We start from the raw sequence: 26,498 nt of genomic DNA on the forward strand, positions 1-26,498 counted from the left end.
AGCGTCCCTCTCTCAATTGGCTCCTGTCAAGACATTTTATTGACAATTCACATTTTTAACATTCACGCTTTTCAGAAGGCAAATATCTGAGCGCCAGGAGGCCCCAGCCATGCCAGCGGATGATGTTTCACAGTAGCAACGGGCTGACCACTCATTTATTTATTTGGATCATCCAATCAAACATTTCCTGCAGCCCTTCAGGAAAAAGGCATCAGTATTAGGCACCATAAGACAAGGCACTAGCGTGAGAGGGCTAGAAACAGGAGGCTAAGGTAACAGCCAGGATAAATCGGATCAATTACACTGAAAAATATTTCATTTTAAAAATCTAAAGCTATTGCAGGGTGTTCAGAGGTTGGCATATGGCTCTTCAGTCTTCCAGGCCAGTGACCTTATGTGGGGGCAGGCCGCTTCCTCAGCCTCTCCTCTGCTTTAGCATCTCCATGTACATCTGGAGAGATTTTTGAATGGAGTCTTTCGTGATGAAGCTGACAAAGTTCTGAATGTCAGATTCGCGGTGGGCAAGCAGACGGTCCACAGTCGGCTTTCTCATCATGGACTTGGTGATCTGACGGGCGTGGTCTGTGGAGTAGAGAGATAGCATGTTGGCCGCTCAGGGTCAGTGTATATTACAGCCCGAGGTCCGCCTGTCAGCAGGACCACGGGGTGTAATTACCTTCCTGGGTAAAATAATTCTGGGTCCTAATGCACTCTTGATTCTAACAGGGAGTGACAGACCAAGAACCAAGAGCTGGAAGCTGAAGCCAGACAAAGGCAAATTGGAAACAAGGCACACATTTTTAATAGCGAGGGTGATTAACCACCACAGCAACCTCCCAAGGGAAGTGGTGGACACTCCATCTCGTGGTGTCCCTGAAAGCCGGACTGGATTCCTTTCTGGAAGACGCTTCTGTCAAACACATGTGATGGACTCAGTGAAGGGATAACCTGGTGAACTTCTCTGGCCTGTGCCATACAGGAGCTCAGACTAGAAGATCACAGTCGTCCCTTCTGGCCTTAAAAATCAATGGCCTTTGTCAACACTGTTAGACACAAGTGATACCACCATGAACAAACATTAACTGCCCCATCCCCTGGGGCACATCCTCTGAATCAGTTCCCAGAACAGCACAATAAAGCCAGTTTCCCAGCTGGTGACACTCAGCATTGCTCCATGGACTTCAAGGAATCTGCACCAGTTTACACCAGTTGTGTGAGGACGCGGGCCTGAGTTCCAAACACAGAGAATGTCATTATGTATTAAGGAGGTCCATCCCCACCACACTATGGACACTCTCCATGCACCTCACTTCCAGGACAGCCTGGAAACTCTCCTAAAGCCTATCCCAGACCACAGACATTCTCCACGACACGACCAGCCACATCCCCATCAGGAGAGATCCTCGGGAGCATGGCCAAGGAGCCCTCCAGTGGGGAATCTCTGGCTCAGGCACGCGGCAAAGGGAAGAGTAAGCTCTCAAGCGGGGAGGAGACCAACCAAAGTTAGAGAGCACGAAAAGCTTGTCTGCCACCAGTTGCATAAACCAAATCCTGCAGCAGGATCCGAATGGCAGCCCACCACCTCCGTTTCCAAAGCTGTCCAGCCCTCCCCTGCTCTGCCTCATACCTTCCCTCTAAGACCCCACATGCTTTTAAAGCTTTCCTCAGAGTGACTATTCTTCCAGCATTTCCTCTCCACTGAATCCTCTCCTATTTGTATGGAGCTCTTGTAAAAAATCGATGTGCAGAAGTGAACCTGGCTCCGAAAACCAGAGCAGTCACCAGAGCAGAATTTACTCGCTTGTGCTGTGCTCAATACTCCTAACCAAATGTTTTCCTTTCCCACACCAGTGTCTGATTGCTATAATGCACATCGATTATGAGACAGTAATTAAATAAGTGTTCTCATGAGGGTTTGATTGCTCAGTTAAAGTCAGTAAATGCAAGTTAGCTCTGCCAGCAGCATTATACAGAGCAAGCACCGTCATTCTAGCATGGTCTGCCTTTTGTTTTACTGGTGCAACACACGAGAGTGCATTAGTGCAACACACATTTCATTTTCCAGGTATTTGTGCAAGAGCAAATCTGGGAAAGAAACAGATCAGCTGCCCACACATATACTGGAGGCTCCTCTAGGTGATAACCCACCAGGGCCCCTGTGTAGCACATACTCTAGTTAATATACCTGCATTTCAAGGACTGGTACTAGGTCAGGGCCCTAGTGTGGGGATTGCGAGATCTGCACTGGAGCCTCCAGGAAGCCAGACAAGAGGGGACTGGTGACTTGCTCCCTTCTAGGATAAGTGGCCAGGGACTGATGGGCATCCTGACACCCTCCCCATCCTGGGAGTGGAGGGCCCAAGAGATGCTTGGGGACCTGCTCCCAAGCCAAGGATGTGTGGGAGCATCCTGGGCACCTGCCTGTCAGTCCCAGATTACAAAGATTCTAGAAGGCAAAGGAATCGGGAATGGAATGTGAGAGCCAATGATACATTACACCCAGCTCTTACGTGTAGGGGGGAGGGGCTGGGAAGGCCCAGACTTGGTTTGTCTCTCTCAGTTCATTCCCTGAGTGGCAGCTGGCAGGCACACGCAGCGCGCATCTCCCATTGGCTGGGCACCTTCTGTTTCTAATGCTCAGATCTGTGTTAAATCCCACACAACGGCTTTTGGGTGTAGGACAGCATGTGCCCTCACACAGGCTTGTTGCACGCTGAGCTGAAAATTGCCACCATTCATACATGAGCCAAGTCACAGAGCGAGCTTCTAATTTCTTCCCCCTCCACACACTGTCCTAGCCAGCAGTGGCTCACTGGCCTCACGGCAGTGGCAGCTATATGTCTGAACCCCCCGCTAGCCAGGTGAGATGGCCGGCCTGCCATCTGTGGCATCTCAACCCCAATATGCTCATTGCACTGCCTTCATTCCTGATCTCACCAACGGCGGCTTTACCACTCATTTCAGTGGGAGCTGGCTCTGGCCATGAACTTGGTAACTTCTCCAAAGGCAGCCCAGGTGTTGGGCCCCTTGAGCTCACTAGAGCCAAGCCATGCCAGGCTATTTGGCACTGGATTCTCCCATACGTGCTTACAGCCTGGCCTGTTCTAGTTGGTTCCAGAGGCTGCACTGAACCGTTATAGTCCAATTGCCTGGGTCTCTCTGCCGTTCACCTTCCCTCTGGGACTCGTCCACCCAGGGTTTCTCAGAGGTTGGCTAATGGATCTGGTCCAATACTATTATGCCTCATTTTTAATCAATCTAGGATAAATATTGCTGACATTACCACATGCAGATGAACTGGGCACTGTTAAGCCTCGCTCTCCGATTGCGTCTCATTCCCCTCCATCGCTCTCACTGTGCTATGCCAGGTGACCAGCACGCTCCGGCCGTGGGCTCACTGCGCTTTGACAGGAGCAGAGAACGGCAGCAGCCTCCTGCGGCCAGAAGTCTCTTACCTGGAATAGCTAACCACTGTGACATCACAGCAGCAGCCGTGCTCTGTACCTTCTCCTCTGGTACTAACTGATCTACAAGGCCTATTTTATGGGCCTCAGGCGGGGAGTACAAGAGCCCCAGCTCGAGGGAACGCTCTGTAGCTCGGTTTCCAATAGTGTTCACCATTGTATCCTTAAACCTAGGAGAGAGGAGAGGAAACTCTCAGGTGGGGGAACGTGTAAAGAGCAGCAGTGAGACAGCAAAACAAAGAGCTGATGTTAAGTAACCATCCTGTCCTCTTTCCAATCCCTCTTTGGAACTCACCTCTGCTGGGATGCCTTCAAACTACCCAGCAATAGTCAGGCAAGCATGCTGGCTGCTTTGCAGACTGGCTGGTATCATCTGTGTCGCCTTGCAGTCCCCGTCTGCAGCCACCCATACGCTCGTCTTATACTTTCATTGTAAGCTCTAAAAGGCAGGGGCTGCCTCTCTCTGTTACATGTATGTACAGCACCCAGCGCAATGGGGCTGGGACTCTATGCGCAACCCCCATAGTCCATGACTCTGGTGCCTCTGAATACACATTTCAGAGCAGCACTGCTCCCGTCCCCACACATAAATACACTTGTCTGATTACAGTGTAACATTACCAGAAAGGTGCAACAATACCCAGCTGCGTTTCGTTCAGGCCAATGCTGTATTTTGGGTTCTCCGCCATGATTCTGTAGTCACAGCACATGGCCATCAGACAGCCCCCTGCCGGACTGGACCCCTGGCGCAGAAAGGAAGAGACTGGGTCTAGTTAAATCTCCACAATGTGCTTCCAGTTCTAAAACACTCAGTCTCCTCTCACCATAACAACATCATTCTATTGCACACAGGACATGCTCAGAACAGCACTGGGGATAAGGCTTTGAAGTCATGTCCCTATAAATCTTCAAAGGAACATGGTCAGAGTAAAAAAAGGCATTAAAACAATTCCTGACCTATATTATTTTTTTTTAAATTCTTTCCATTTTAACCCCCGCCCCCTCCATTTATGCGGTTCACTGTTTGAACTTTCCCAGCCTGGGAAATGAACTAGTCAATTTCACCTCTGTTCCTTGTCAGTGTTACTCTCAGCTCTAGCAGGCGGCTGCCTTGTTTGGGTTGCAAAGGCTGCAGTGGAGTGGGGTGGGGTTTTCTTTTGTTTTTTTAAACCACAAATATTTTTCCAAGGGGAATTTATATTTAAAAGCTCCAAGGAAACATTTCCATTGGCCTACGCCTTTGGGAAACCGACACTTGAGACCGTACGTGACCTGATGGTGTCGCTTTTTAAAAGTCCTAACTACCTCTTTCCCTCATACATTCAGCCTCGGAGAGAAAGTCAAGAGCACTTGCTAGTCGCAGCGATATGGCAGGTGCCAGCAGTTACTTTGTGGAAAAATAAAAGCGAGTGACCAAACAATACACAGAAATTGCATGTCTAAATATACAAATTCAGAATGCATTTCTCCCTTGGCCAAGAATCACCAGATAGGCCAGTGTAACCCAAGATACAATAAACAATTAATAAAAATATTAACTTATGCCAGTAGACATCTGAACTGCCCTTGCTATGGGAGTAACAGCACAGTGCAATCACCTCTTCCCTCCACAACGCCTGTAACATAGGAATGGCTTCTCCCCTCCTGCAGAGAAGCCCTAGCAAGGAGCCAGAGGGGCCAGGAAACAAATCAGAGCTCATTTGATGGAGTTTCTAGGCAACCGTCTCCTCTAGTGGGAGGGCTTTGGTGGAGGTGAGGGGATGAAGGGGAACTGGAAAGGAGGGAGAACCCAGGATCTAAGGAGCTGTCTGCTAGCTTCTCCCACACCCTGGCAAAATGGCTTCTTCAGGTGTGATACCACCGCTGACCATGTCCCTCAGTAGATGGGCAGCAGTAGCCCAGAGCTAATGCTAGTCCAAGCAGCGTGAATTCCCAACCAAATTGCCATTTGCAAGTGTGGGCTGCGTCGGGGACAATAAAGCAAGAAATACCAAGAATGGTGCTCCAGCCTTCCCTGTCCCTACAGTCCTTGGACTCATGGACTCCAAGAAAGGAGGGTCTCAGGATGGGGGAAAAAATCATGACAACACCACGAGTAGCCACTTTTTCCATGGTGCCCTCCCCAGCTAGCCATCAAGCCCTCCTGCACACACAGCATCTAGGATAACCCCGTTCTTAGACAGGGCTTCTTGGGGCTGGGCGCACTCTTTGCTATGTCTCTGCAGCAGAAACAAAGAATTCAATCAGAGCCAGCAGCCTACAGGAGATCCTGTTGTGACCTGTCACTTTAAGAGGTTGCTAAGACGACTAGTGAGCTGCATGTGCAATTGTGTGAGGCACCGAGGAGCTCAGGCTTCCTGTGCCATGCTGAGCAAGTCCCACTGGAACCAGAGGGAGCTGAAAGTGCTCAGCACTTCCGAGGTGTAACGTATGGCCGTCCACCCACTGCGATACACAAAACCATCTCGGAGTAACTGATTCATTCATGCCTGTATCTGAGAATCAGGAACAGAACCAACCTGCAACAGTAGGGACCCCTGCATATTTCTGTGTGGAGGTGCATGTGAAACATACACGTGTATATTTTACGCACACACACACACAGACCCTGTACACACTCTGGTGTTTGTACATAAAGCCTACTGCCTTTCCTGTCCCTGCCCCCACGGTACCAAGAAACCAAGGCAAGCGACTGACAATTGAGAGCCTTCTATGAAGTCAGGTATAAAGACGACTTGCATTGATAGCGGCTATTGTCACCATGTTGGATTGGTACAGCCTGAGCCACATCTCCTGAACGGCCTTCCAGAACTCTGCATAGTGCTCTGTGCTCTTCCCGTACATCTCCATAATATCCAGGCCAGCTGAGAAGATTTTGGGGGCACCCTAAAATAATGTAAGAAAAACATCAAATGTAGCGACTGACCTTTCAGCTTGTTAGCAACATGGTCTGGTAGAACCTAACCTGATCACGTGTGTACAAAACTCTGCACACAAATATCTTTAATGTTTTGCAAATTTCCTAAGAGTTACATTACGGATAACTCAAGAGATCTTACCAGCAAGAAAAATAACAAAGAAACATACTCATAAAGGGGAAATTCATTTCTTTGGGATAATTATTTTTACTTAGCAATGCTTGTGGTTTATTTCTAATTTGATGCCAGAAAATGCCAGGTGAGTTTAAAAAACAAAGAGGACAGAGTATTTCCCTCCCAAATCAGCCTGTTTTGTAGCCCATTTTATTTCTTTTCATTCTTGAAGGCCCCTGCAGCAATGACCTCCCTCAGGCAGAGGTGGCTCAATGCGACAGCCTTCAGAGCCTACCAATGCCATGCTCTGATATCGCCTGAACTGGTTGCTAAAGAGCAATATGGCTAAGCATGAAGCAAAGGAACAAACTGGGGTCCGGCACGAGTCACACCCTGCATATAGCAACACCTGGCACTACCGGCCAGCCAAGACTGGCCCTGTAAAGAGTATCCTCATTTCAGTGCAATACGTACTGACGTCAGGATGACTCCTCTGCAGCCTCGGTCGTTCTCCAGTTTTTCCAGGCTTATTAGAAACTCTGTTAGAAAGTCCAAGCTCAGGCTGTTCACAGGAAGGTTCTCCATCTTCATCACAGCTACCCCTGCACCACAGCAAATAGAAGAATTAGAACCCTCTCGAGATGACCATAGCAATGTGTGCCATGCCTCTAATTAGCACATTCCAGATCTCTGAATGTTCCCGAGACCAGACTGGATCAGGCCTGGATGCTAGCGTAGGAATTTTCCTCCAGGTCAGATTGGCAGAGACCCTGGGGGGTTTGCACCTTCCTCTGCACAATGGGGCACTACAGGTTTAAACTAGCTGTGAATTCTCTGTAACTTAAAGTCTTTAAATGATGATTTAAGGACTGCAGAAACTCAGCCAGAAGTTAGGGGTCTATTACAGGAGTGGCTAGGTGAGGTTCTGTGGCCTGCACTGTGCAGGAGGTCAGACTAGATGATCACAATGGTCCCTTCTGACCTTAAAGTCTATGGGTAACTGGCCATGCCAGTTTACATAACTAAGTTGCTGGATTTTCTCCACCCGTATCATGCCTGTTAGGGTATCTGGCATCTCTCTAGCTCCTCCCATGGAAAGATCTGTGCACTCCACTAATATCATTTTAGCCTCACAACACTCTGTGAAACATTGTTGCCCGTCTGCAGATGGGGAGCGGAGGCACAGAAAGATATAAAGCCACAGTCACAGTGTGGCAGAACCCAGTTCTCCTGACTGCCCATCTTGTGGAAGAACCCCTTGAAATGCAACTCTACGTGAATTACATTAACAAGAAATAGGGTGTTTCGAGCTCTGGCAGCTACCATCAAAAGGAGTAAACAGCACGTCCCATTGTTTCTAGCAGGTAAAGCTAGCAATGGCTACTCAACATTCCTCCTGTATCACTAGCAGCTACCCACTGACTTCAGTGCAGTCTGGGCAGCAGGATCAGGCCCTTTAATCACCAAGACTGGTATGGATTGTATTCAAGAGGGCTAAGACAGATTAGACAGGAGCTGGAGTGGAGAGGCTAGATTTTTTTTGTAAATATTGTTCTCTTGATTGTGGTCACGTTCCACTGACAGGCATCCAAGTGGGACTGGCTATCTCACATAGAGAAGTGACACGCACTCTGTACTTTAGATATAGATCAGGGGTCGACAACCTATGGCACGTGTGCCAAAGACGGCATGTGAGCTGATTTTTACTGGCACGCTGCTGCCTGCCGGAGTCCCATTAAAAATGCATGCCATTAAAAATCCTGACCAGCCCGGCCCGGCCCACTCTTCTCCGCCCTCCGCTCCCCCCCGACCCGCGGGGGCAGAGGGCAGAAGCTTGGTCCTGCCGGCTCCCCTGCCTCTTCCCGTGGTGTGCTGGGTTCCTGCCCCTCCTCCGCCTCTCTGTCCTTCGATCAGCTGATGGCCCTTGTGAGGGAGGGGGTTGGGAAGGAGCAGAGTCACCGTGCTTGCTGCTCCCCGCGAAGGCAGAGAAGAAGCGGGGTCAGGGCCTTGGGGAAAGGGTGGTGGTGGAATAGAGGCATATCCCCTTAGCCCCCTGCCCTAATCCCCCCTCACACACAGCCCAGCCCTGTGCCCTGACCCCATCCTCACACACACCCAGCCCTCTGCCCTGAGCCCTGCACACCCCCCATGCCCATGCCCTGAGCCTCGCACACACCCCAGGCCTCTGCCCTGAGCCCTGTACCCCCCTCATACACACCTAACCCTTTGCTTGACTCCTTCACGCCCCCCACAACCCCAGCCCTGACTCTGGCACCCCCACACATACCCATCCCCCCCTGCCCGACACCTGCACCCCCCTCACATGCCCCCAGCCCTGTGCCCTGACTCTTGCATCCCCCCACATCCCCAGCCCCCCCCACCCCATGCGCCTCCCCACATCCCCACCCTGAGCACCAAACGGGCGCTCCTGCACCCCCATCCCCCACACATTCCCACCTACACCCCTCACACCAAATGGGAGCTGCCCAGGTAAGTGCCCCACACCCAAACCTCCTGCCCCAACCTTGAGCCCCCTCCATCATTCTAGCTCCTGGCCAGACCCTTACCCCCAGCCCTGTGCTCAGTGCACTCCCACCCTCAGCTCGGTGCAGAGAGAGGAAGAGAGTGGGCCAGAACCGGGGAGAAGGTAGATACCCACTGTATGTGGGCAGGGCCGGCACCCCAGACCGGCAGCGGGCTGAGCGGTCCAGCAGCCGGGATCCCAGCTGGCAGGAGCCGGTGGATGGAACCCTGAGCGGCAGTGGGTTGAGCCGCTCAGCCCGCAGCCGGTCTGGGGTCCCGGCCGCAGGCCCCGCTCAGCCCGCAGCCGGTCTGGGGTCCCGGCCGCAGGCCCCGCTCAGCCCGCAGCCGGTCTGGGGTCCCGGCCGCAGGCCCCGCTCAGCCTGCAGCTGGTCTGGGGTCCCGGCCGCAGGCCCCGCTCAGCCTGCAGCTGGTCTGGGGTCCCGGCCGCAGGCCCCGCTCAGCCCGCAGCCGGTCTGGGGTCCCGGCCGCAGGCCCCGCTCAGCCCGCAGCTGGTCTAGGTGAACAGAACCCCAGACCAGCAGTGGGCTGAGTGGGCCAGCGGCGTAAGATCAACATTTTAATTTAATTTAAAATGAAGCTTCTTAAACATTCTGAAAACCTTATTTTACAAAACAACAATAGTTTAGTTATATAATATATAGACTTATAGAGAGAGACCTTCTAAAAAACATTAAAACATATTACCGGCACGCAAAACCTTAAATTAAAGTGAATAAATGAAGACTCGACACACCACTTCTGAAAGGTTGCGACCCCTGACATAGATTATTTGAGGTGTGCCTGTGAAAATCAGCATGGCAAACTGTGGTAGGGCTTAAGGCCTATTCCTTCATCCAAATGCGTGTACGTGCAGAAGCCCATAGGCCTAAGTCACTGCAGGAGACAAGTCACATGCATGTTAAAACAATCACAGCAGCTTTTCTGGATCCATTACCAAGTGTCAGCACGTTTTACCGCAGGCATTGTGCACAGCACTGTTACAGAGAGCCTAGAGCACCGTTATCTGTAAAAACCCACATCCTAGCGTGCCGTTCATGTACACACCCTGGTGTGCCATACACACACAGCCCAGCGCACTGTACACACAAACACACACCAGCAGGCTGTACACGTACACACACAAAGCATGCTGTATATGTACACACACACAGCGCCCAACGCACTGTACCCCCCACACACACACAGACGCGCACACACCAGGCGCTGTAACCCCCGGGGGTTACACACAGGCCGCCCCTCACCGGCGCTGCTGTCCAGCTCCACCGCCACCTGGCCGTGGCCGATCGCTCTGCGCGGGGCGGCCCCGGGCTCCCGGCCTCCGGCTCCGCACAGCCCCGGACGCGGCCCTGAAAGACACACACGAGTCAGCCGCGGGGCCCGGCCGGGGCCGGGGCCGGGGGCAGCGCATGCCGGGAACGGCCCCGGGCGGCTCCCCACGCGCGGGACCAGGCCGCACCTGAGCGGAACAGCCGCCGGACCAGGGTCCCCACCACCGCCGCCATCTTCCGACTGCCGGCCCGCTACAGCGCCGCCTAGCGCCGGGGGCGGAGCGGAGCCGGGGCTGGGCGAACTGACGCGCCCAGAGACATTGACTGACGCCCAGACACTGACACACACCCCCAGACGCTGACACACACCCAGACACCGACACACCTAGAGAGACTGACACCCCCCCAGACACTGACACACCTAGAGAGACTGACACACCCCCAGACACTGACACACACCCAGACACTGGCACACCTAGAGAGACTGACACCCCCCCAGACACTGACACACCCCCAGACACTGACACACCTAGAGAGACTGACACACCCCCAGACGCTGACACACACCCAGACACTGACTGACACCTTGACATCCACCCACCCACCCAGACACTGAGTGACACCCAGACACACCCAGAGTCAGTGACACACCCAGAAACATTGACACCCAGAGACAGTGACTGACACCTAGACAGTGACACCCACAGATACTGGCACCCAGCGATAGAGGCACTGATACATACAGAAGTATTAGCACACATATACTAACACATACTGACACACAGACACTGACATACAGACATTGACACACACACACAGACACATTCACATGTGCAGACACACACTCTGTTGACACACACACATGCACCACCTCATATACACACCATCTCACACACACTGACACACTCACATGTGCACAGACACACATGCACTCCATTGACACACAAGTGCACAGTCACATACAGTCACTCCATTGACACACATGCACCTGCACAGACACACTCACATCTGCACAGACTCTCTCACACTCACAGTGACACACACACTCACAGACACACATACACATATTCCATTGACACACACTCATGTGCACAGACACCCTTCATAGGCACACACGCGTGCACAGGCTCACACACACATCCACAGACACCCACGCTGACACACACACTCCATTGACACACACACGGAGCCATGTGGAGCAGGGGCTGGGTGGGTGGACCTGGCTGCAAGGCGCAGTGTGTCCCTCACCTGTGTGTGGAGCCCCACCTGCTCCATCATCTATCAGCTGGCAGCAGCACAGGGATAGGGCAAGTGGCCATGTGGGTGAACCAGCAGGCACTGGTGTCCAGGCTTAGTGAGTGGGGTGGTGGGAGCCTCTCTGGGTGGGGTGGGCAGGCAGTGGGGGAGGAGGGAAGTTGGGGAATCTGGGCCCACCAGGTAAGCGGAGCTGCCAAGCACCTCTTGGCTGGGCCACCTGACTCAGAGCCTGGCTGGGAGAGGTGACAGAGCCAAGCCCGGCTCCCTGCCCTGGGAAGGGGGAGAGGCCCACAGGGAGGCATTGACTGACAGGCTGGCGGCGTCCCAGGCCTGCACCACTCACCCTGTCACCATAACAGGGAGTGACACTGCCCCCCACCTCGAGTGTGAGGCTGTAGTTACCCCCCTCAATATCACCCAAATACACCAGCCGGCACCCCCCAATACTCCCTCCCAGTGCACACACACCCCTCTAGCAACCCCAAATACCCTCCTCCCAGTACATACACACCCCTCCCGCACCCCTCAAATACACCTCCAACACCCCGCAACTCTACCTTACCAGCAGTGTCCTCTTTTGGGGAACTTGAATTATAGTAACCCTAAACTGAGGGTGGGGAGCATCAGAGTGTTAGGGGAGGGAAACTGAGTGGGGGTTATATACCTACAATAATTTTATTTGACAAAACCAAAGTTCATACTCTTTGTAAACTCAAAACAAATCCAAAACTTAAAGCAGTTGTCCAAAAGTGTTTTAATGCCAATATTAGCATCTATTTGACATTTTATTTATGTACTTTCTCAACGTCTCTAATGTAATTTATGACATCTTTCTTAGGGGTTATTTTTAGCTTACACAGTGGCTTGATTTTATTTTTCATTTAATGCACTCAAAATATAAGCAATAGGCCCTTGGTATGTTACACAGCATTGGATGTGTTTGTTGAACAGGGCATTTGCGATGTGAAAAATGTTTCTCTGGAGTCTTGACCTTTGACCAAGCTATTTGGACCCTGACAAAAATTGACTACCCCTGTCCATCTGGATCTCTGAATCATCCTTCCAAAGAACAAGAGAGACCCTATTCCCTCCCAAGATCACGCTGGAAAGGGACCTTATACACAGCTGTCCCTCTTCCCCAAATTCCTGGCTAGCTCTGGTAGTTCGTTTGGACTACATATCCCAGAATCCTATTGCTCTAAACTGAAATAAGCCTCAGATTATGGCCTTGTCTATACTGAAAAATTAGATTAAGCAAGCTACTTCGCTCAGGGGCTGAAGCATTTACGCTTGTGAGCAGGGTTGTTCCTAGCCATTTTGGTGCCTTACGCAGCCCCCCTATTGGGGGGCTGTGTGGGGCCCCAGGCCTCCACGGGGGGAGGGGGCTGGCCCCAGGCCTCCGTGGTGGGACAGGAGCAGGCTCGGGGGGAAGGAGAGAAACTGCTCCCCAGCACAAGCCAGCAGAGCAGAGGGAGTTGGGGCTGGGTCACTCCACTTCCTGCCACCCAGTGAGTGCAGGGGCGTGGTTTCCCCCTGTCCCCCAAGCCTGAGGACTGCAACTGGTGCAGCAGCGGGTAAGTGCAGAAACCTGGCCCCAGCCCGCTCCGCTCTGCTCCCCTGGCTCCCAGCCTTGGGACTGGGGGGCAAGGGTGAACCACCCCCCAGCACTCACTGGTGGTGCAGCTGGGAGCCAGTGGCGCGGAGCGGACTGGGGCCGTGCCGGTGAGTGCAGGCCCGACCCCTGCCACAGTCCTCAGGGAAGTGGGGGTGGGGCAGAGCAGGGGCCGGGAGGGGCTGGGGCAAAGCAGGGGCAGGGGCTTTGGGGAAATGATGGAGTGGGGGCGGGGCTAGAGCAGGGGCGGGGGCCATGGGGAAGAGGCGGAGCAGAGGCTGGAGCAGCACGCAGCTGCGTAGGGCACCAGGAAATTTGGTGCCCCAAATTTCCTGGTGCCCTACGCAGCTGCATACTTTGTGTATAGGTAGGCGCGGCCCTGCTTGTGAGTGCTGAAGTTCGGTTGACCTAACCCCCAGCATAGACACAGTCAGGTCAATGGAAGAATTCTTCCATTGGTAGGCAGTGGTGTTGGAAGTGTAATTTCCTCCTTTTTAATCAGCCGTGTTTTATGCGGTTTTGTTTTAGCACCTTGAAAATACGCGTTGGTTCTGTGCTGTCACTGCCCACTTAGTAAGAACGGCATGGGACTGCAAAATTAAACACACACACACAAAATACTCTGGCAAACTAAAGCATTGATTTGGCTTCTTGGTGTTGTACTGTCACTGCATTCCTTGTAGAAGGGTGTAGGATGGGGCAGCAAGAAGGAAGGGACCAGCATGCACATGATCTGTTGATTACACTCAGAGGTGGAGTAGGGGTTTGTGGGGCCCTGGGCCAGAGCAAGTGGGGGCCTCACCCCACCACTTACGCCTGCAGCCCCCCCCCGCCTCCCTCGGCACTCATGCTGGGAGCGGAGTCAGGGCGTGGGAGCTTGCCCTGCCCCGCCCTCCCAGCGCTCCTGTCGGGGCATGGAGGCTTCCCCAGCTTCCCAGCAGGAGGACCTGGTGAGTGGGGGAAGCCCCCGCGCCCAAACATTACTCCCCGGTAGGGTGGGGGGAATGGGGAAAGACCCCGCACCCCGCTTCCCAGGAGGAGTGCTAGGCAGGCAGAGAGGGGCAAGCCCCCGCAGCCTGACCCCACTCTCTGGCAGGCAGAGTGGGTTGGGGCACAGGGGTGCCCATTTTTCCAGGGGGCCCCAATTAGCCAGGGCCCCTGAGCATGGGTCCCGTTGGCCCAGTGGCTTATCCACCACCGATTACACTGGAAAACAATTGCTTTTATGTTTCTCTCTCACCCAGAGACTCTGACAAGGAAACGCCTGCAAATGAGATGGCAGCTGAAGGCCCTTTGATCCTCCAGGCATGATGGGACTGGGATCACAGGCTGAAAAAGGTCAGGCCAAGGATCACAGGCTCTATGATGTCTGGCTTTGCCAGCCCTTGGAGAAAAGAACCCTTGGAACTTGTGTAATGAGGCGGGGGGGAGAAGAGACAAGCCAATCAGATGGCTCTGGGAGTCAGCCGCAAAGGAGAGGCAGCTGGCTGGACCTATTCCAGGTCTCCCTAAGGAGAAGGGCTCAGAGGTCCTCCTGCACAGCAAAACTGACAGACATACTTTGTAGGTGTGTCTATGCTGCAAACAGGTATGACTGCAGCCTGGGTAGACATGCCAGTGCTAATATGGCTAAAAACAGCCATGTAGATACAATAATTCCTCGCTTAATGTTGTAGTTATGTTCCTGAAAAATGCTACTTTAAGCAAAATGATGTTAAGCAAATCCAATTTTCCCAAAAGAATTAATGTAAATATGGCAGGTTAGGTTCCAGCGACATTTTTTTCGCCAAACAAAAGACTATGTTTAAAACTTATACTGCGTATATGTGTGTACAAACAGTTTAATATTGTACACAGCAATGATGATTGTGAAGCTTGGTTGAGGTGGTGGAGTCAGAGGATGGGATACTTCCCAGGGAATGCCTTACTGCTAAATGATGAACTAGCACTCGGCTGAGCCCTCAAGGGTTAACACGTTGTTGTTACTGTAGCCTCACACTTTACAAGGCAGCACAAATGGAGGGAGGAGACACAGCATGGCAGTGGCTGCAAATATTGGAAACTGAAAGGGGTGATGAACCCACACTATCCCACTGGAGCGTACCACTCCCTCCACTTTCCAAAGTGCAGGGGACGGGAGGTGCATGTGTGTGTGTGTGAGAGTGAGACAGAGAGACACACCGTGTGTGTGTGTGTGTGAGAAAGAGACAGACAGACAGACAGAGACACACGTGTGTGTGTGAGAGGGAGACATGCATTGCCTCTTTAAGTACACTGGCCCTACTTTAAGTACACTGCCTTTTTAAGTAGATCAGCAAGTTGAAACAGCATCTGCTGCCAGCAAGCTCCCTCTGTCCTGAGCCCTGTCTCTCCCCCCACCTGCTCTGCGGAAATGAGGTATGGGAGCTGGGGGAGGAGGACACCCTGACATTAGCATGCCTCTTCCCCTCTGCACAGTAAGCAGGAGGCTCCGGGGAGCAGCTCCAAGGCAGAGGGCAGGAGCAACACATGGCAGTGGGGGGAGGGACACCTGAACTGCCGGCAATTGATAGCTTGCTGGTCGGCTGCCACACAGGGAACTTAGGGGAGCTGATAGGGGGGCTGCTAGCCCACCCTGGTGCCAAGCCCCCACCAGCCAGCTCCAATGGGCTGCTCTTTCTGCAAGCAGTGGACAAAGAAGGCAGCTGCCAAACAAAGTTATATGAGAGCATTGCGCAACTTTAAACGAGCATGTTCTCTAATTGATCAGCAACATAACAACGAAACAACGTTAAATGGGACGACGTTAAATGAGGAGTTACTGTACAGGGGCCTGGGCTTCACTGTGTGCTGTGTAAGCATGCTGGGGAGGGGACCCTGAGTACATACTCACAATGCTCACTGGTTTTAGCTGCGCTAAGGTGGGTGGAGCTGGCATGGGCGTGTCTACCCAAGCTGCAGGCTGAGGAGCAATTGCAGTGTCATCGTTCCCTGTGAGAGAAGGCTGCAGGACGAGTGGGCGAAGCAGAGCCAGGAGGGCCTCACCCAAGCACACCGAATTCCCCTGCCCATGAAGAGGAGTCTCTGCCCACTGAGCCATGTCCCGGCCAGGGAAGAGAGAAGCCACAACCTTGTTGCCGGCACAGAATGCCCGAGGTAGCAACAGTGGTTCGTTGCCCGGTGTGCTTCGCTCCAATAAACACACCAAGGTGGAGAAGCAGACAAAGTTTATTTGAGATCTCAAAGCGGTGCAAGGAGACAGAGGCGTCTCAAATCAAGCACACCGCTACAAGCAGCTTTTTCTCTCTTTATACATAACTTCAGCTAAGCATTCCTATTACCCACCCCGCCACTACTCCCCCCACTACTCCCCCTCCCTCCTATTTCCCATATAGCAGATACATTATGCAGTGGCAATTACATTAAGCAGGTTAAATCATACTTGGCAGCAAACAATTCATCTCGTTAGTGACTTTTTCTTGAACTGTTATCTTGTCTTACTCTCTTTGATTTGTTATCCTGCCCCGCTTAGCCAGGTGCAAGCAGGCCTTATTATTACCTCCTGGTACCAGTGTTACACTGATAACTAGCTGTTACACATTCCATTCTCTGTTGCTGGCCTGTAAGGTTGATTAGAGTTTAAACATGGAGGCGCTCTGGGCAAGCATAAAATAACTTTGGATCTGTTCAGGCCTGGTACAGAAAGGCTTAATTGGCACTATGGTTTTCCACCCTCCTGAGTTACCTAGGGCCATGCCTAATGCCACCAACAATTCCCTCCTTTGAGAATACTCAACAAACCTTTGGCTGAGTGTTCTCATATACTGTGGACAAGATGTGATTGAGTGCCCTGGAGCTGGGGCTCTCAATGAGAGGGTACATAGGGACCTTTGGGTGATGGGGGGCACAAAGTTTACGGAGGAGCAGTTTAAAACAAGCAATCAGGAGGAGGGTGACCAGGCACAGTACCACACCTGTGAGGAGGAGACGCACAAGGCCACTTCCCAGTCCTCCTAGGTTGGGCAACCAACTCCAAAGGGAATCAAAAATTGTGGGTTCCCTTTCCTGGGCCTTCCACTGCTCGAAAGCCTGTTTGGCTGACAGGATGTGTTTGTTAATGTCCTGTGAGTTTTTTGGGACATAAGTACAACATTTATTTTCAATAAGGGCACACATCCTGCCCTGAGAGGCTAAAACATAATCTAGGGCCTGTCTGTTTTGCAGGGCCAGCAACCGGAGCTGATAAAGCTCTGAGTTAAGGCTTTTTTCTATGGCCAGGGTCTCATTGGCAAACTTGATGAGGAACATAGAGAGCCTACGGTAAATTTGAGACAGCCGTCCCACCCCATAAGATGGGAGGAGGATTATACCAAGTCTGTCTTCCTTCCTAATGGGCTCTGGGGTGGCATACAAGGACTTACGCTGCCTGGGGCAGCCAGGGGGCAGTTTAGGGAGCACTCGAAGGGGAGGGGCAAGATATTTTACGTAACAGCTTTCATACCACTGATGCTTGCTGGTTTTAGCTGTGCTAAGGTGGGTGGAGCTGGCATGGGCGTGTCTACCCAAGCTGCAGGCTGAGGCGCAATTGCAGTGTCATCGTGCCCTGTGAGAGAAGGCTGCAGGACGAGTGGGCGAAGCAGAGCTAGGAGGGCCTCACCCAAGCACACCGAATTCACCTGCCCATGAAGAGGAGTCTCTGCCCCCGAGCCATGCGGTAGCCACTTATAGGCAGAGGTACCGCAAACGTAAAATGAGTGGTCATTTCCTACTAACCCATTATAACCACTCTTCCACCTTTCCGTTTGGGAGCCACTAAGAGTTTCAAACCGGGCGGTAGAGTTGGATTTGCCATTAAAATAGACCGGGAGAGAAGCATTCCTGTTAGGGGAGAAATAATACTGACAGGTGCTATTTCCGGCAGACCAGGTGTGGTTGTCAGACTGGAACTGTTGATAGCACACCAACCCGGGGCCCACTGACCGCAGCCTAATAGGGGAAGGGATACGCGTCGTGTTGGCTTGCAGTTCCCAGGGGTCATCCCTCAATGCATACTGGGATTCAATAGTACAGTTCTGTGTCAAGGGGGTACCCGAGATGTTTCTTCCCCTACTGAACCATCCCCAACAGAGATCTGACCAATTTTGGGGAACCACCCTCCAGGGCAACCCAGCTGCGTGGTGCGGGATTTGGGAGCATATCCAGCAGTTAGAGAGGTTAAACTTTTGGGCAAAGCAAACCTTCAGGCCCTCATACGTATTTGCTTCTAATTTGTTAGAGATTCCCCTCCAGCCCGCATGTGCCTAGGGAGAAACGGGAGTTAACGAGAGGAGTGTTTTCATAGCAAAGAGTAACATTGTGGCAAACCCTAGGCCTGGATCCATACTGGGCAAGTGACCCTAAGGCCTAACAATTACAATTCCCCAAATACTCACAAAATAACAACTACCAATAACAAACAGATTAAAAACAAAAGGGACCAGGCCCACAGGTTAGGCTGGCCCTGTGAAAATAAACACAGCCAACGCTCAGAGTTTTCACGGGGAGTGCGCTGCAACTGTTCAAAGGGGTCACAGGGCATTCCCAGCAGGCCTTACTGTCGCCTGAATAACAGTTTAAGTCCCAGATCGTCACTGGCAGTCTTCTCCGCAGGCTGGACGGTCCACCGTTCAGGAGTGGGCACTGCTTTCAGACGAGAGTGATGGATCCAGTTCTTGTATCCCTCAATCTTTGCTGCTGTGTGGGAGATCAGCAGGACGGTGTGGGGTCCCTTCCACTTCTCTTGGAGAGGCTCGTCCTTCCAGGTACGAACGAGAACAGAGTCGCCGGGCTGCAGGGAGTGGACAGGGGCATCCAGCAGGAGAGGCTGCAAATTTTTGGTATACCTGTGGAGAGAACAGAGAACAGCAGACAGAGAGCACATGTACTGAGATAAGAAACCGCAGCCTACCTCCCACTCCCCTAACAGAACCGGTATACCATTCATAGGCCATGCCCTCCCAAACACAATTTCGAAGGGACTAAGCCCTAACCTGCCCTTTGGGAGAGCACGAACTCGGAGCAAAACAAGGGGTAAGGCATCAGGCCATCGAAGAGAAGCCTCTTGGCAGACCTTTGAGAGATGCCGCTTGAGTGTCTGATTAGTACGTTCCACTACTCCACTGGCCTGTGGTCACCATGGAGTGTGGAGCTTCCAGGGGATCTGTAGGACATCCGAAATCCTCTGAACGACTTGCGATGTGAAGTGTGTTCCATTGTCAGATTCCATCCACTGTGGGAGTCCGAAGTGAGGAATGATCTCTTTGACAAACTTGAGAGCCACCGTTCTGGCAGTGTTGTTACGGCATGGGAAGGCTTCAGGCCATCCGCTGAATCGATCCACTAAGACGAGGAGGTATCTGAACCCTTGGGTCCGGGGGAATTCAGTGAAGTCTATTTGCCACACCAATCCTGGGCCTGGGGTAGGTTCCAGAGTGGCTGGCGGCACTGACACTCCTGGTCGAGGGTTGTTCTTTTGACAGACTAAACACTCAGCCTGTACCTGGGATGCCAGGGGTCTAAGTCCAGAGGTTAGAAAATACTTTTTCATAAGCTGGGTGAGAGCCTCCCTTCCAGCGTGGGTGGTTTGATGCAGTTTTTGTAGCACTGGCTGCACTAGATTTTTTGGTAAGAGGATTTTTCCTTCTGTGGAGTGGAGCCATCCTTCCTTTTCCTGGAGCTCAAGTGAGTTAGACAGTTTTTTTTCTTCATGAGAGTACTGAAGGGCTGGGAGCTTCCCTACCGATGGGATGAGGGCATGCATATGGGCCTCCTCAGCTTCCAATGGTTCCAGGGTGGCAGCTCGCTTGGCTTTCCTGTCTGCCCTGGCGTTGCCCTTGGCCACGTCCTGATCTTCCTTTTGAGGGGCTTTGCAGTGCACCACTGTTACCGCTGAGGGGAGCTGTACCGCTTTCAGAAGCCGGAGGATCTGTGTCCCATGCTTGACCGGAGAACCTTCAGCTGTCAGCATTCCTCTCTGCTTCCACAGACCTGCATGAGCGTGTAGCACTCCAAAGGCATATTTGGAATCAGTAAAAATGTTAACTCTTTTTTCTTTTGACAGTTCGAGCGCACGGGTTAAAGCTACCAATTCAGCCAGCTGGGCTGATGTTCCAGCAGGCAAACCCTCTGCCTCCACAGTTTCATGGAGAGTTACAACAGCATAGCCTGCCCTCCTTTGTCCGTCTGTGACAAAACTACTGCTGTCAGTGTACCACTTATAATCTGCATTTGGGAGTGGTTGGTCTTTTAAGTCCGGACGGCTGGAGTATTGGGCATCTATGATTTCCAAACAGTCGTGTTCCTGCTCCTCTGTTTCTGGCAACATAGTGGCTGGGTTAAGGGAGGGGCAGGTTTGCAGGGAAACTTCAGGATTTTCTAGGAGTTTAGCCTGGTACCGAGCTACCCGAGCCTGGGTGAGCCAGAGACCACCCTTAGTGTCCAGCAGGGCTTGGACCATGTGAGGGGTATACACTTGCACAGTTCCTCCCAAAGTTAGCTTTTCTGCTTCCCCAAGCACTAGAGCAGTTGCTGCGACCACCCGCAAACATGCTGGCCACCCCTTGGCAACTTGATCCAGCTGTTTAGAGAAATATGCCACAGGACGTTTCCAGGTGCCTAATAACTGAGTAAGCACTCCTAGGGCTACACCCTTTCTTTCATGCACATACAGTTGAAACGGCTTAGAGAGGTCTGGCAGACCAAGGGCGGGGGCTTCCGTTAGTTTTCTCTTTAACACTTTAAATGACTTGTCGGCTTCTGAGGACCAGTGAAAGGGGTCGTGATCCGCTCCCTTAACGCATTCGTACAGGGGTTTAGCCCACAGTCCGAACTCCGGGATCCATATTCTGCAGAAACCTGCCATGCCCAGAAAAGCCCTGAGCCGTTTACGATTGCTTGGGACAGGAATTTGACAGATAGCTTCCTTCCTTTCATTTGAAAGCCGCCGCTCCCCCTGCCTTATGTGAAACCCTAAGTACTGTACTTCTGAGAGGGCAATTTGAGCCTTGCTCCGAGCCACCCGGTATCCTCGGAGTCCAACAAAGTTCAGGAGGCTCACAGTTGCCTTAAGGCAAGGGGTCAGACCCACAGCAGCAATTAACAAGTCATCTACATACTGCAGGAGAAGAACTTTGTCCGCATTATCCCATTCTTCCAAGTCTCTAGCCAGAGCCTGGCCAAAAAGGGTGGGGGAGTTTTTAAACCCCTGAGACAACACAGTCCAGCAAAGCTGCTTTTTAACCCTTTTCTTGTCCTCCCCCTCGAAGGAGAAAATCTCCTGAGATTGAGTGTCGACCGGAATTGTGAAGAAAGCGTCTTTTAAATCAAGAACCGAAAAATGGGTGTACTGCCCCTCTACAGATGCCAACAGTATATACAGGTTTGGAACAAGGGGGTGCAGAGTCTTAACCTGCTCATTAACCGCCCTCAGGTCCTGGACCAGCCGATATGTGCCATTGGGCTTTCGTACAGGCAAGATGGGGGTGTTGCAGGCTGACTGGCATTCTCGCAGTATCCCATACTTTAGAAACTGATCTATATTTTCCTTCAGCCCTTTTCTGGCTTCCCTTTTGAACGGATACTGCTTGATCCTCACCGGACCTTTTCCTGGCAGGACCTGAACGTTAACGGGGGTGTGATGGGCTGCCTTTCCTGGGACCCCTGATGCCCATACTAGAGGGAAAACCTGGTCCTCCCACTGGCTCCACTCTGGGGCTTGAATGGCTGAGGGCTCAACTGCAAAGGTCATTATCCAGGCATTCTCTGGGGGCAAGGTGAGGGTGATTTCATCTTGGGTGAAATGCAGGGTGGCACCTAAGCGACAAAGCAGATCCCATCCCAGTAGAGGCGTTGGACAGTCGGGGAGGTAAACCAGCTTGTGGGATAGAGTTTTGTCTCCCAGAGCACATTCTGCTGGGGCATACACTGGACACTTGGTTCCTTTCCCTGTGGCGCCTACCACAGTGAGGGAATCTGCCACGGGCAGCTGAAGGGGTTGATTTACAGCAGTTCGAGCTGCTTCAGAGTCTATTAAAAAGTCTATTTCCGAATTTCCCACCCGCATTTTTACTCGGGGTTCCGGGGGCAGGATAGTCCGTCTCCCCTGACACCCCTAGTCTTGATTCTCTGCTGCCATCATAGGGGTATCTTCCCTTTCAGAGCACTCATTTTTCCAGTGTCCCTCTTTTCGGCATATGGCACACTGATTGCGACCCAAACGCCTTTCCTGGGAACCAGGGCGCCCATGTCCACGGCCTCTTATTCCCTGGCCCCTTCCTGAAACTTTCTCTTGTCACCAGCCTGTACTGCTGCAACCATCATCTTCACTTGCCTCTTTTCCTTCTCCCCCTCTCTAAGGCTGTAAGCCCTGTTTGCAGTTTCCAAAATCTGTGCCACAGACATGCCCATCAAGTCCTCCTTTTTCTGCAATTTCCTTTTAATGTCAGGGGCCGCACGGCTGGTAAAGATACCTTTTGTAATTGCCTCAGTTGCTACATTATCAGGGTCTGTGTTAGTATTTTGCCGAATGGCATCCCGGATGCGCTGCAGAAAAGTGACAGGACTCTCCTTAGGCTCCTGTATGAGCTCGTATGGCTTGGCCCAATTGTTATGTCGGACAGCCGAGTGACGGAGTCCATGCAAAAGCAACTCCTTGTAGGAGTTGAGGAGGGTGAGGTGAGCGCGGTTGTTAGGATTCCAACTGGGATCAGTCTGGGGGACAACCGCCTCGGGTCCAGGGGCAGCTGCATTTGCATCCTGTCTTCGCTGCACTTCCTCCCTCACCTTGGACAAAACCTGAGCCCGCTCCACCTCAGACAATAGGGTTCTCATGAGGACATTACAGTCGTTCCAGTCAGGCTTGTGGCTAGCTAAACACCCCTCAAACACCGAGATAAACTTGTTTGGGTTTGTGGAAAACTCCCCTGCCTGTGCCTTAAAGGCTGCCAGGTCCACTGGGTTGAAAGGCACATGGGTGTAAACTTGTATAGTAGTGGCTGGGTGCGTTTCCGTTGTTGGGCTGGATACCGCGGTCTCAGTGATCAACGGATAGACACCCACTGAGGGGGCAATCCCCGGAGCATGGGTACCTGTTCTTTATAGGGTGGGGGTGTAGGAGCCGAAGGGGACACCGACTCTGCCATTACAACCAGGGAGGGGTTTGGGGAACTAAGACTAGTGACTACCGAACCTGTCGGAGTCAAATTACACTTTAACAGAAGATCTGACCTATCTCTTAACATCATAAACAACTGTGCATACATAAGTTCATTCCATTTATTCATTCGCTGACAAAACAAAGCTAATTGAAGGATCATGTTGTAATTAAGTGATCCCGCCGGTGGCCACCTCTCCTGGCCCTCTAGCTGGTACTGAGGCCAGTCAACTGTACAGAACCTTCTCAGTTTACTCTTATTCAATGGATCTTTTTCAAACACCTTCCAATTCAGTAGAATACATTTTAAGGGTGTACACCATGCCCTGCCTGTACTCTGTTCCTGCCCCATACCTATGGGAAGACACTGGGCGTCCCCAGGTCTTAACAGGCAAAAGTCCACACCGCTGGACTGTTTCAACCTTATCCGCGAGACCGGTTCCCCACCGTCGCCTGCAGCCTACCTTATCTGCGAGACTGGTTCCCTACTGTCGCCCGCAGCCGCTTCTCCACTACCGAGCGCGTTGCACCGTAGTGCCCTCGGGGGTCGACCACACCGCATCTCCGCCGAGACCCCTGATGAAGTCACCGGTGCACGCTGGGTGTCGGTCGTTGCCGCAATCCGTCAACCTCCAGGAGGGGTCCGGGCAAGGCTAGATTTTAGCCTCGAGCCCACCCAGGGACGCTAAGACTGTTGCCAGCACAGAATGCCCGAGGTAGCAACAGTGGTTCGTTGCCCGGTGTGCTTCGCTCCAATAAACACACCAAGGTGGAGAAGCAGACAAAGTTTATTTGAGATCTCAAAGCGGTGCAAGAAGACAGAGGCGTCTCAAATCAAGCACACCGCTACAAGCAGCTTTTTCTCTCTTTATACATAACTTCAGCTAAGCATTCCTATTACCCACCCCGCCACTACTCCCCCCTCTACTCCCCCTCCCTCCTATTTCCCATATAGCAGATACATTATGCAGTGGCAATTACATTAAGCAGGTTAAATCATACTTGGCAGCAAACAATTCATCTCGTTAGTGACTTTTTCTTGAACTGTTATCTTGTCTTACTCTCTTTGATTTGTTATCCTGCCCCCCTTAGCCAGGTGCAAGCAGGCCTTATTATTACCTCCTGGTACCAGTGTTACACTGATAACTAGCTGTTACACATTCCATTCTCCGTTGCTGGCCTGTCGATTAGAGTTTAAACATGGAGGCGCTCTGGGCAAGCATAAAATAACTTTGGATCTGTTCAGGCCTGGTACAGAAAGGCTTAATTGACACTATGGTTTTCCACCCTCCTGAGTTACCTAGGGCCATGCCTAATGCCACCAACAACCTGCCGCAGGAGAGACCTTCCACCCATCCCCCTAACAAAAGCCAGCTGGTGCCCCGGGGACAGAGAGGGACTGGCAGCTGGGACCATCAGGCGCCTCGGTGGTCAGCTGGCAGTTTGCCTGCCCATGGACTCCAGAATTAAGGCCACTAAAATACCCGACTCCTGAGAGAGACCCAGTGAAACTCCGCTTGAGAACCTCAGCTGAGAAAGGTCACAGGCCAAGTCCTGCAGTGGGACTGATGTGCTCCAGGCTGCAGGATCACCTGCTGCCGCAAGGAGGCTGCTGGTGGGATGCAGGTGCTCCATGCCCTCCTCCCCCACTCCCCCAAGTTGCAGAACGCTTGGCTCTGACCTGGTGACTTCTGGCCCCGGAGCACAGAGATAGGAGGAGGCAAGGAGCAAGGAATACAGGTTTCTATGGCGCCAGCCCCACACAGAGTATAGTGCTCTCTGCACATCCCCCTGCAGCATGTGGAATAGGCATTGGGCCCAGTCCTGTCCCTAGTGCTGTGAGCAGGAGGAAGCAGGGTTTACACCCGTTAGCTGATTTGCTCTTGGTCCGTGGAAGGGTTGCTCTGCCTTGGGCCTGCTTGTCACTGGTTCTGGCTGGTGTGGCAGATTTCCCCTCTCTCCCTTGCTGCTAAAGTTGGCTCATTGCTACCCCGCCCTCTCTCTTAATGGTTAAGGAGCTCAGCTCACATTCCCTGGTCACTTCTCATGGGCTTGGTTTCAAAGGCAGGGCCCTTCCTCACAATGCAAACAGGGAGCAAAGAATCTTGGGGCCACAGGCCTCCAGCAAGGGTCCATGGCAGCTGATGTGACTGTACAGGAAGTCTCCCTCATTTCATATCATTGTGTTTCTTTTACCCAGCCCACCAGAAGAGGCGATGGTGATCATCTAGCATGGATGATTGTTATCCCCAAGCAGGGCAGCTCCATTCCTTGGCTTCCCTACCCCCCCATCTCACAATAGAGGAGTTGTTTTTTATTGCAATCTGGGGAATTTGACTGCACCAAAAAATATTGCAGCTCTGCCTGAAGATACATGTGAATCTTGTGCTTTAAGGCCTGCTGAACCTGTGCCGGGAGGTGCTGAGCATCTGCCGCTCCTCCTACCTCCAGCTCCCAGGACGTGATCAGCAGAGCCTTGATCCCAGGCAGGTGGGAGGCTCAGCAGGCCTGGCCAGGAGCCTTTGCAGGGAAAACAGGGTTGGTGCAGATATAGCTGCAGCCCACAGAGCAACTGGAGCTGAGCTGTTTGCGTGTGTAAGATTTTCCCAGGTCACTGGGTGCAGAAGGGTTACATAGCCCTGCTCTGGTGCATATAGACAAGGATCTACTGGTGACAATGGCTGCTGGGTCTGTTATTAATGTCTTGGTGAACTGTGCTGAGTGGAAGCCATCGGTAAACGTTGCTGATTCCGCTCAAACCCTGGGGAGTGTTAGCAGGAGACAGCAGGGCCCCACGCACTTCTGCAAAACCCATCTGGCCTCCTGCATGCAGAGATTTTCAACGGGCCGTAAACCAGCAGGGCTGACTCTGGGCCAGGGGGTGTCAAGTGCTTGTATAAACAGGACTGGTGCAAACACTGCCCTTCCCCCAGTACTAACCATCAGCAGAGCCCCTGCACCAGCCAGCTTGCTCCTGAAGAAAGCGCTGGCTTCCGTGCTAAACGTGGCTCCTGGGGAATGCTAAGGGAGTCTGCAGATCTCATCTATTTTGAGGAGAAACCACAGGCTCCTTTTTGCCTGGTGGGAGGAACATGAGCCCCTTGCATCAGGGCGGGAAACCAGTGAGATCAGCCACAAAAACCCGAGAGAGAG

General features: G+C 52.3%; 2 protein-coding genes across 2 annotated transcripts; both read right to left on the reverse strand.

The window, feature by feature from the left end:
* Positions 1-21: 21 nt before the first annotated feature.
* On the reverse strand, positions 22-10,650 carry ECI1 (enoyl-CoA delta isomerase 1). The gene is made up of 7 exons (XM_039492330.1): positions 10,497-10,650; positions 10,282-10,386; positions 6,971-7,098; positions 6,204-6,350; positions 4,086-4,207; positions 3,456-3,634; positions 22-582 (listed from the first exon to the last, which is right to left on the reverse strand). Exons 1-7 carry the CDS (start codon positions 10,540-10,542, stop codon positions 416-418), a joined length of 894 nt encoding a protein of 297 aa, XP_039348264.1. The 5' UTR covers positions 10,543-10,650; the 3' UTR covers positions 22-415.
* An 8,096-nt stretch (positions 10,651-18,746) lies between these two features.
* On the reverse strand, positions 18,747-23,023 carry LOC120373446. Its single transcript, XM_039491849.1, has 3 exons — positions 22,489-23,023; positions 19,912-22,006; positions 18,747-19,038 (listed from the first exon to the last, which is right to left on the reverse strand). The coding sequence occupies exons 1-3, from the start codon at positions 23,021-23,023 to the stop codon at positions 18,747-18,749; spliced, it is 2,922 nt and encodes a 973-aa protein (XP_039347783.1).
* Positions 23,024-26,498: the final 3,475 nt, after the last annotated feature.

This window comes from Mauremys reevesii, linkage group 10 (genome assembly GCF_016161935.1).
Source record: "Mauremys reevesii isolate NIE-2019 linkage group 10, ASM1616193v1, whole genome shotgun sequence".
In the NCBI taxonomy this organism is placed as follows: domain Eukaryota; kingdom Metazoa; phylum Chordata; order Testudines; family Geoemydidae; genus Mauremys; species Mauremys reevesii.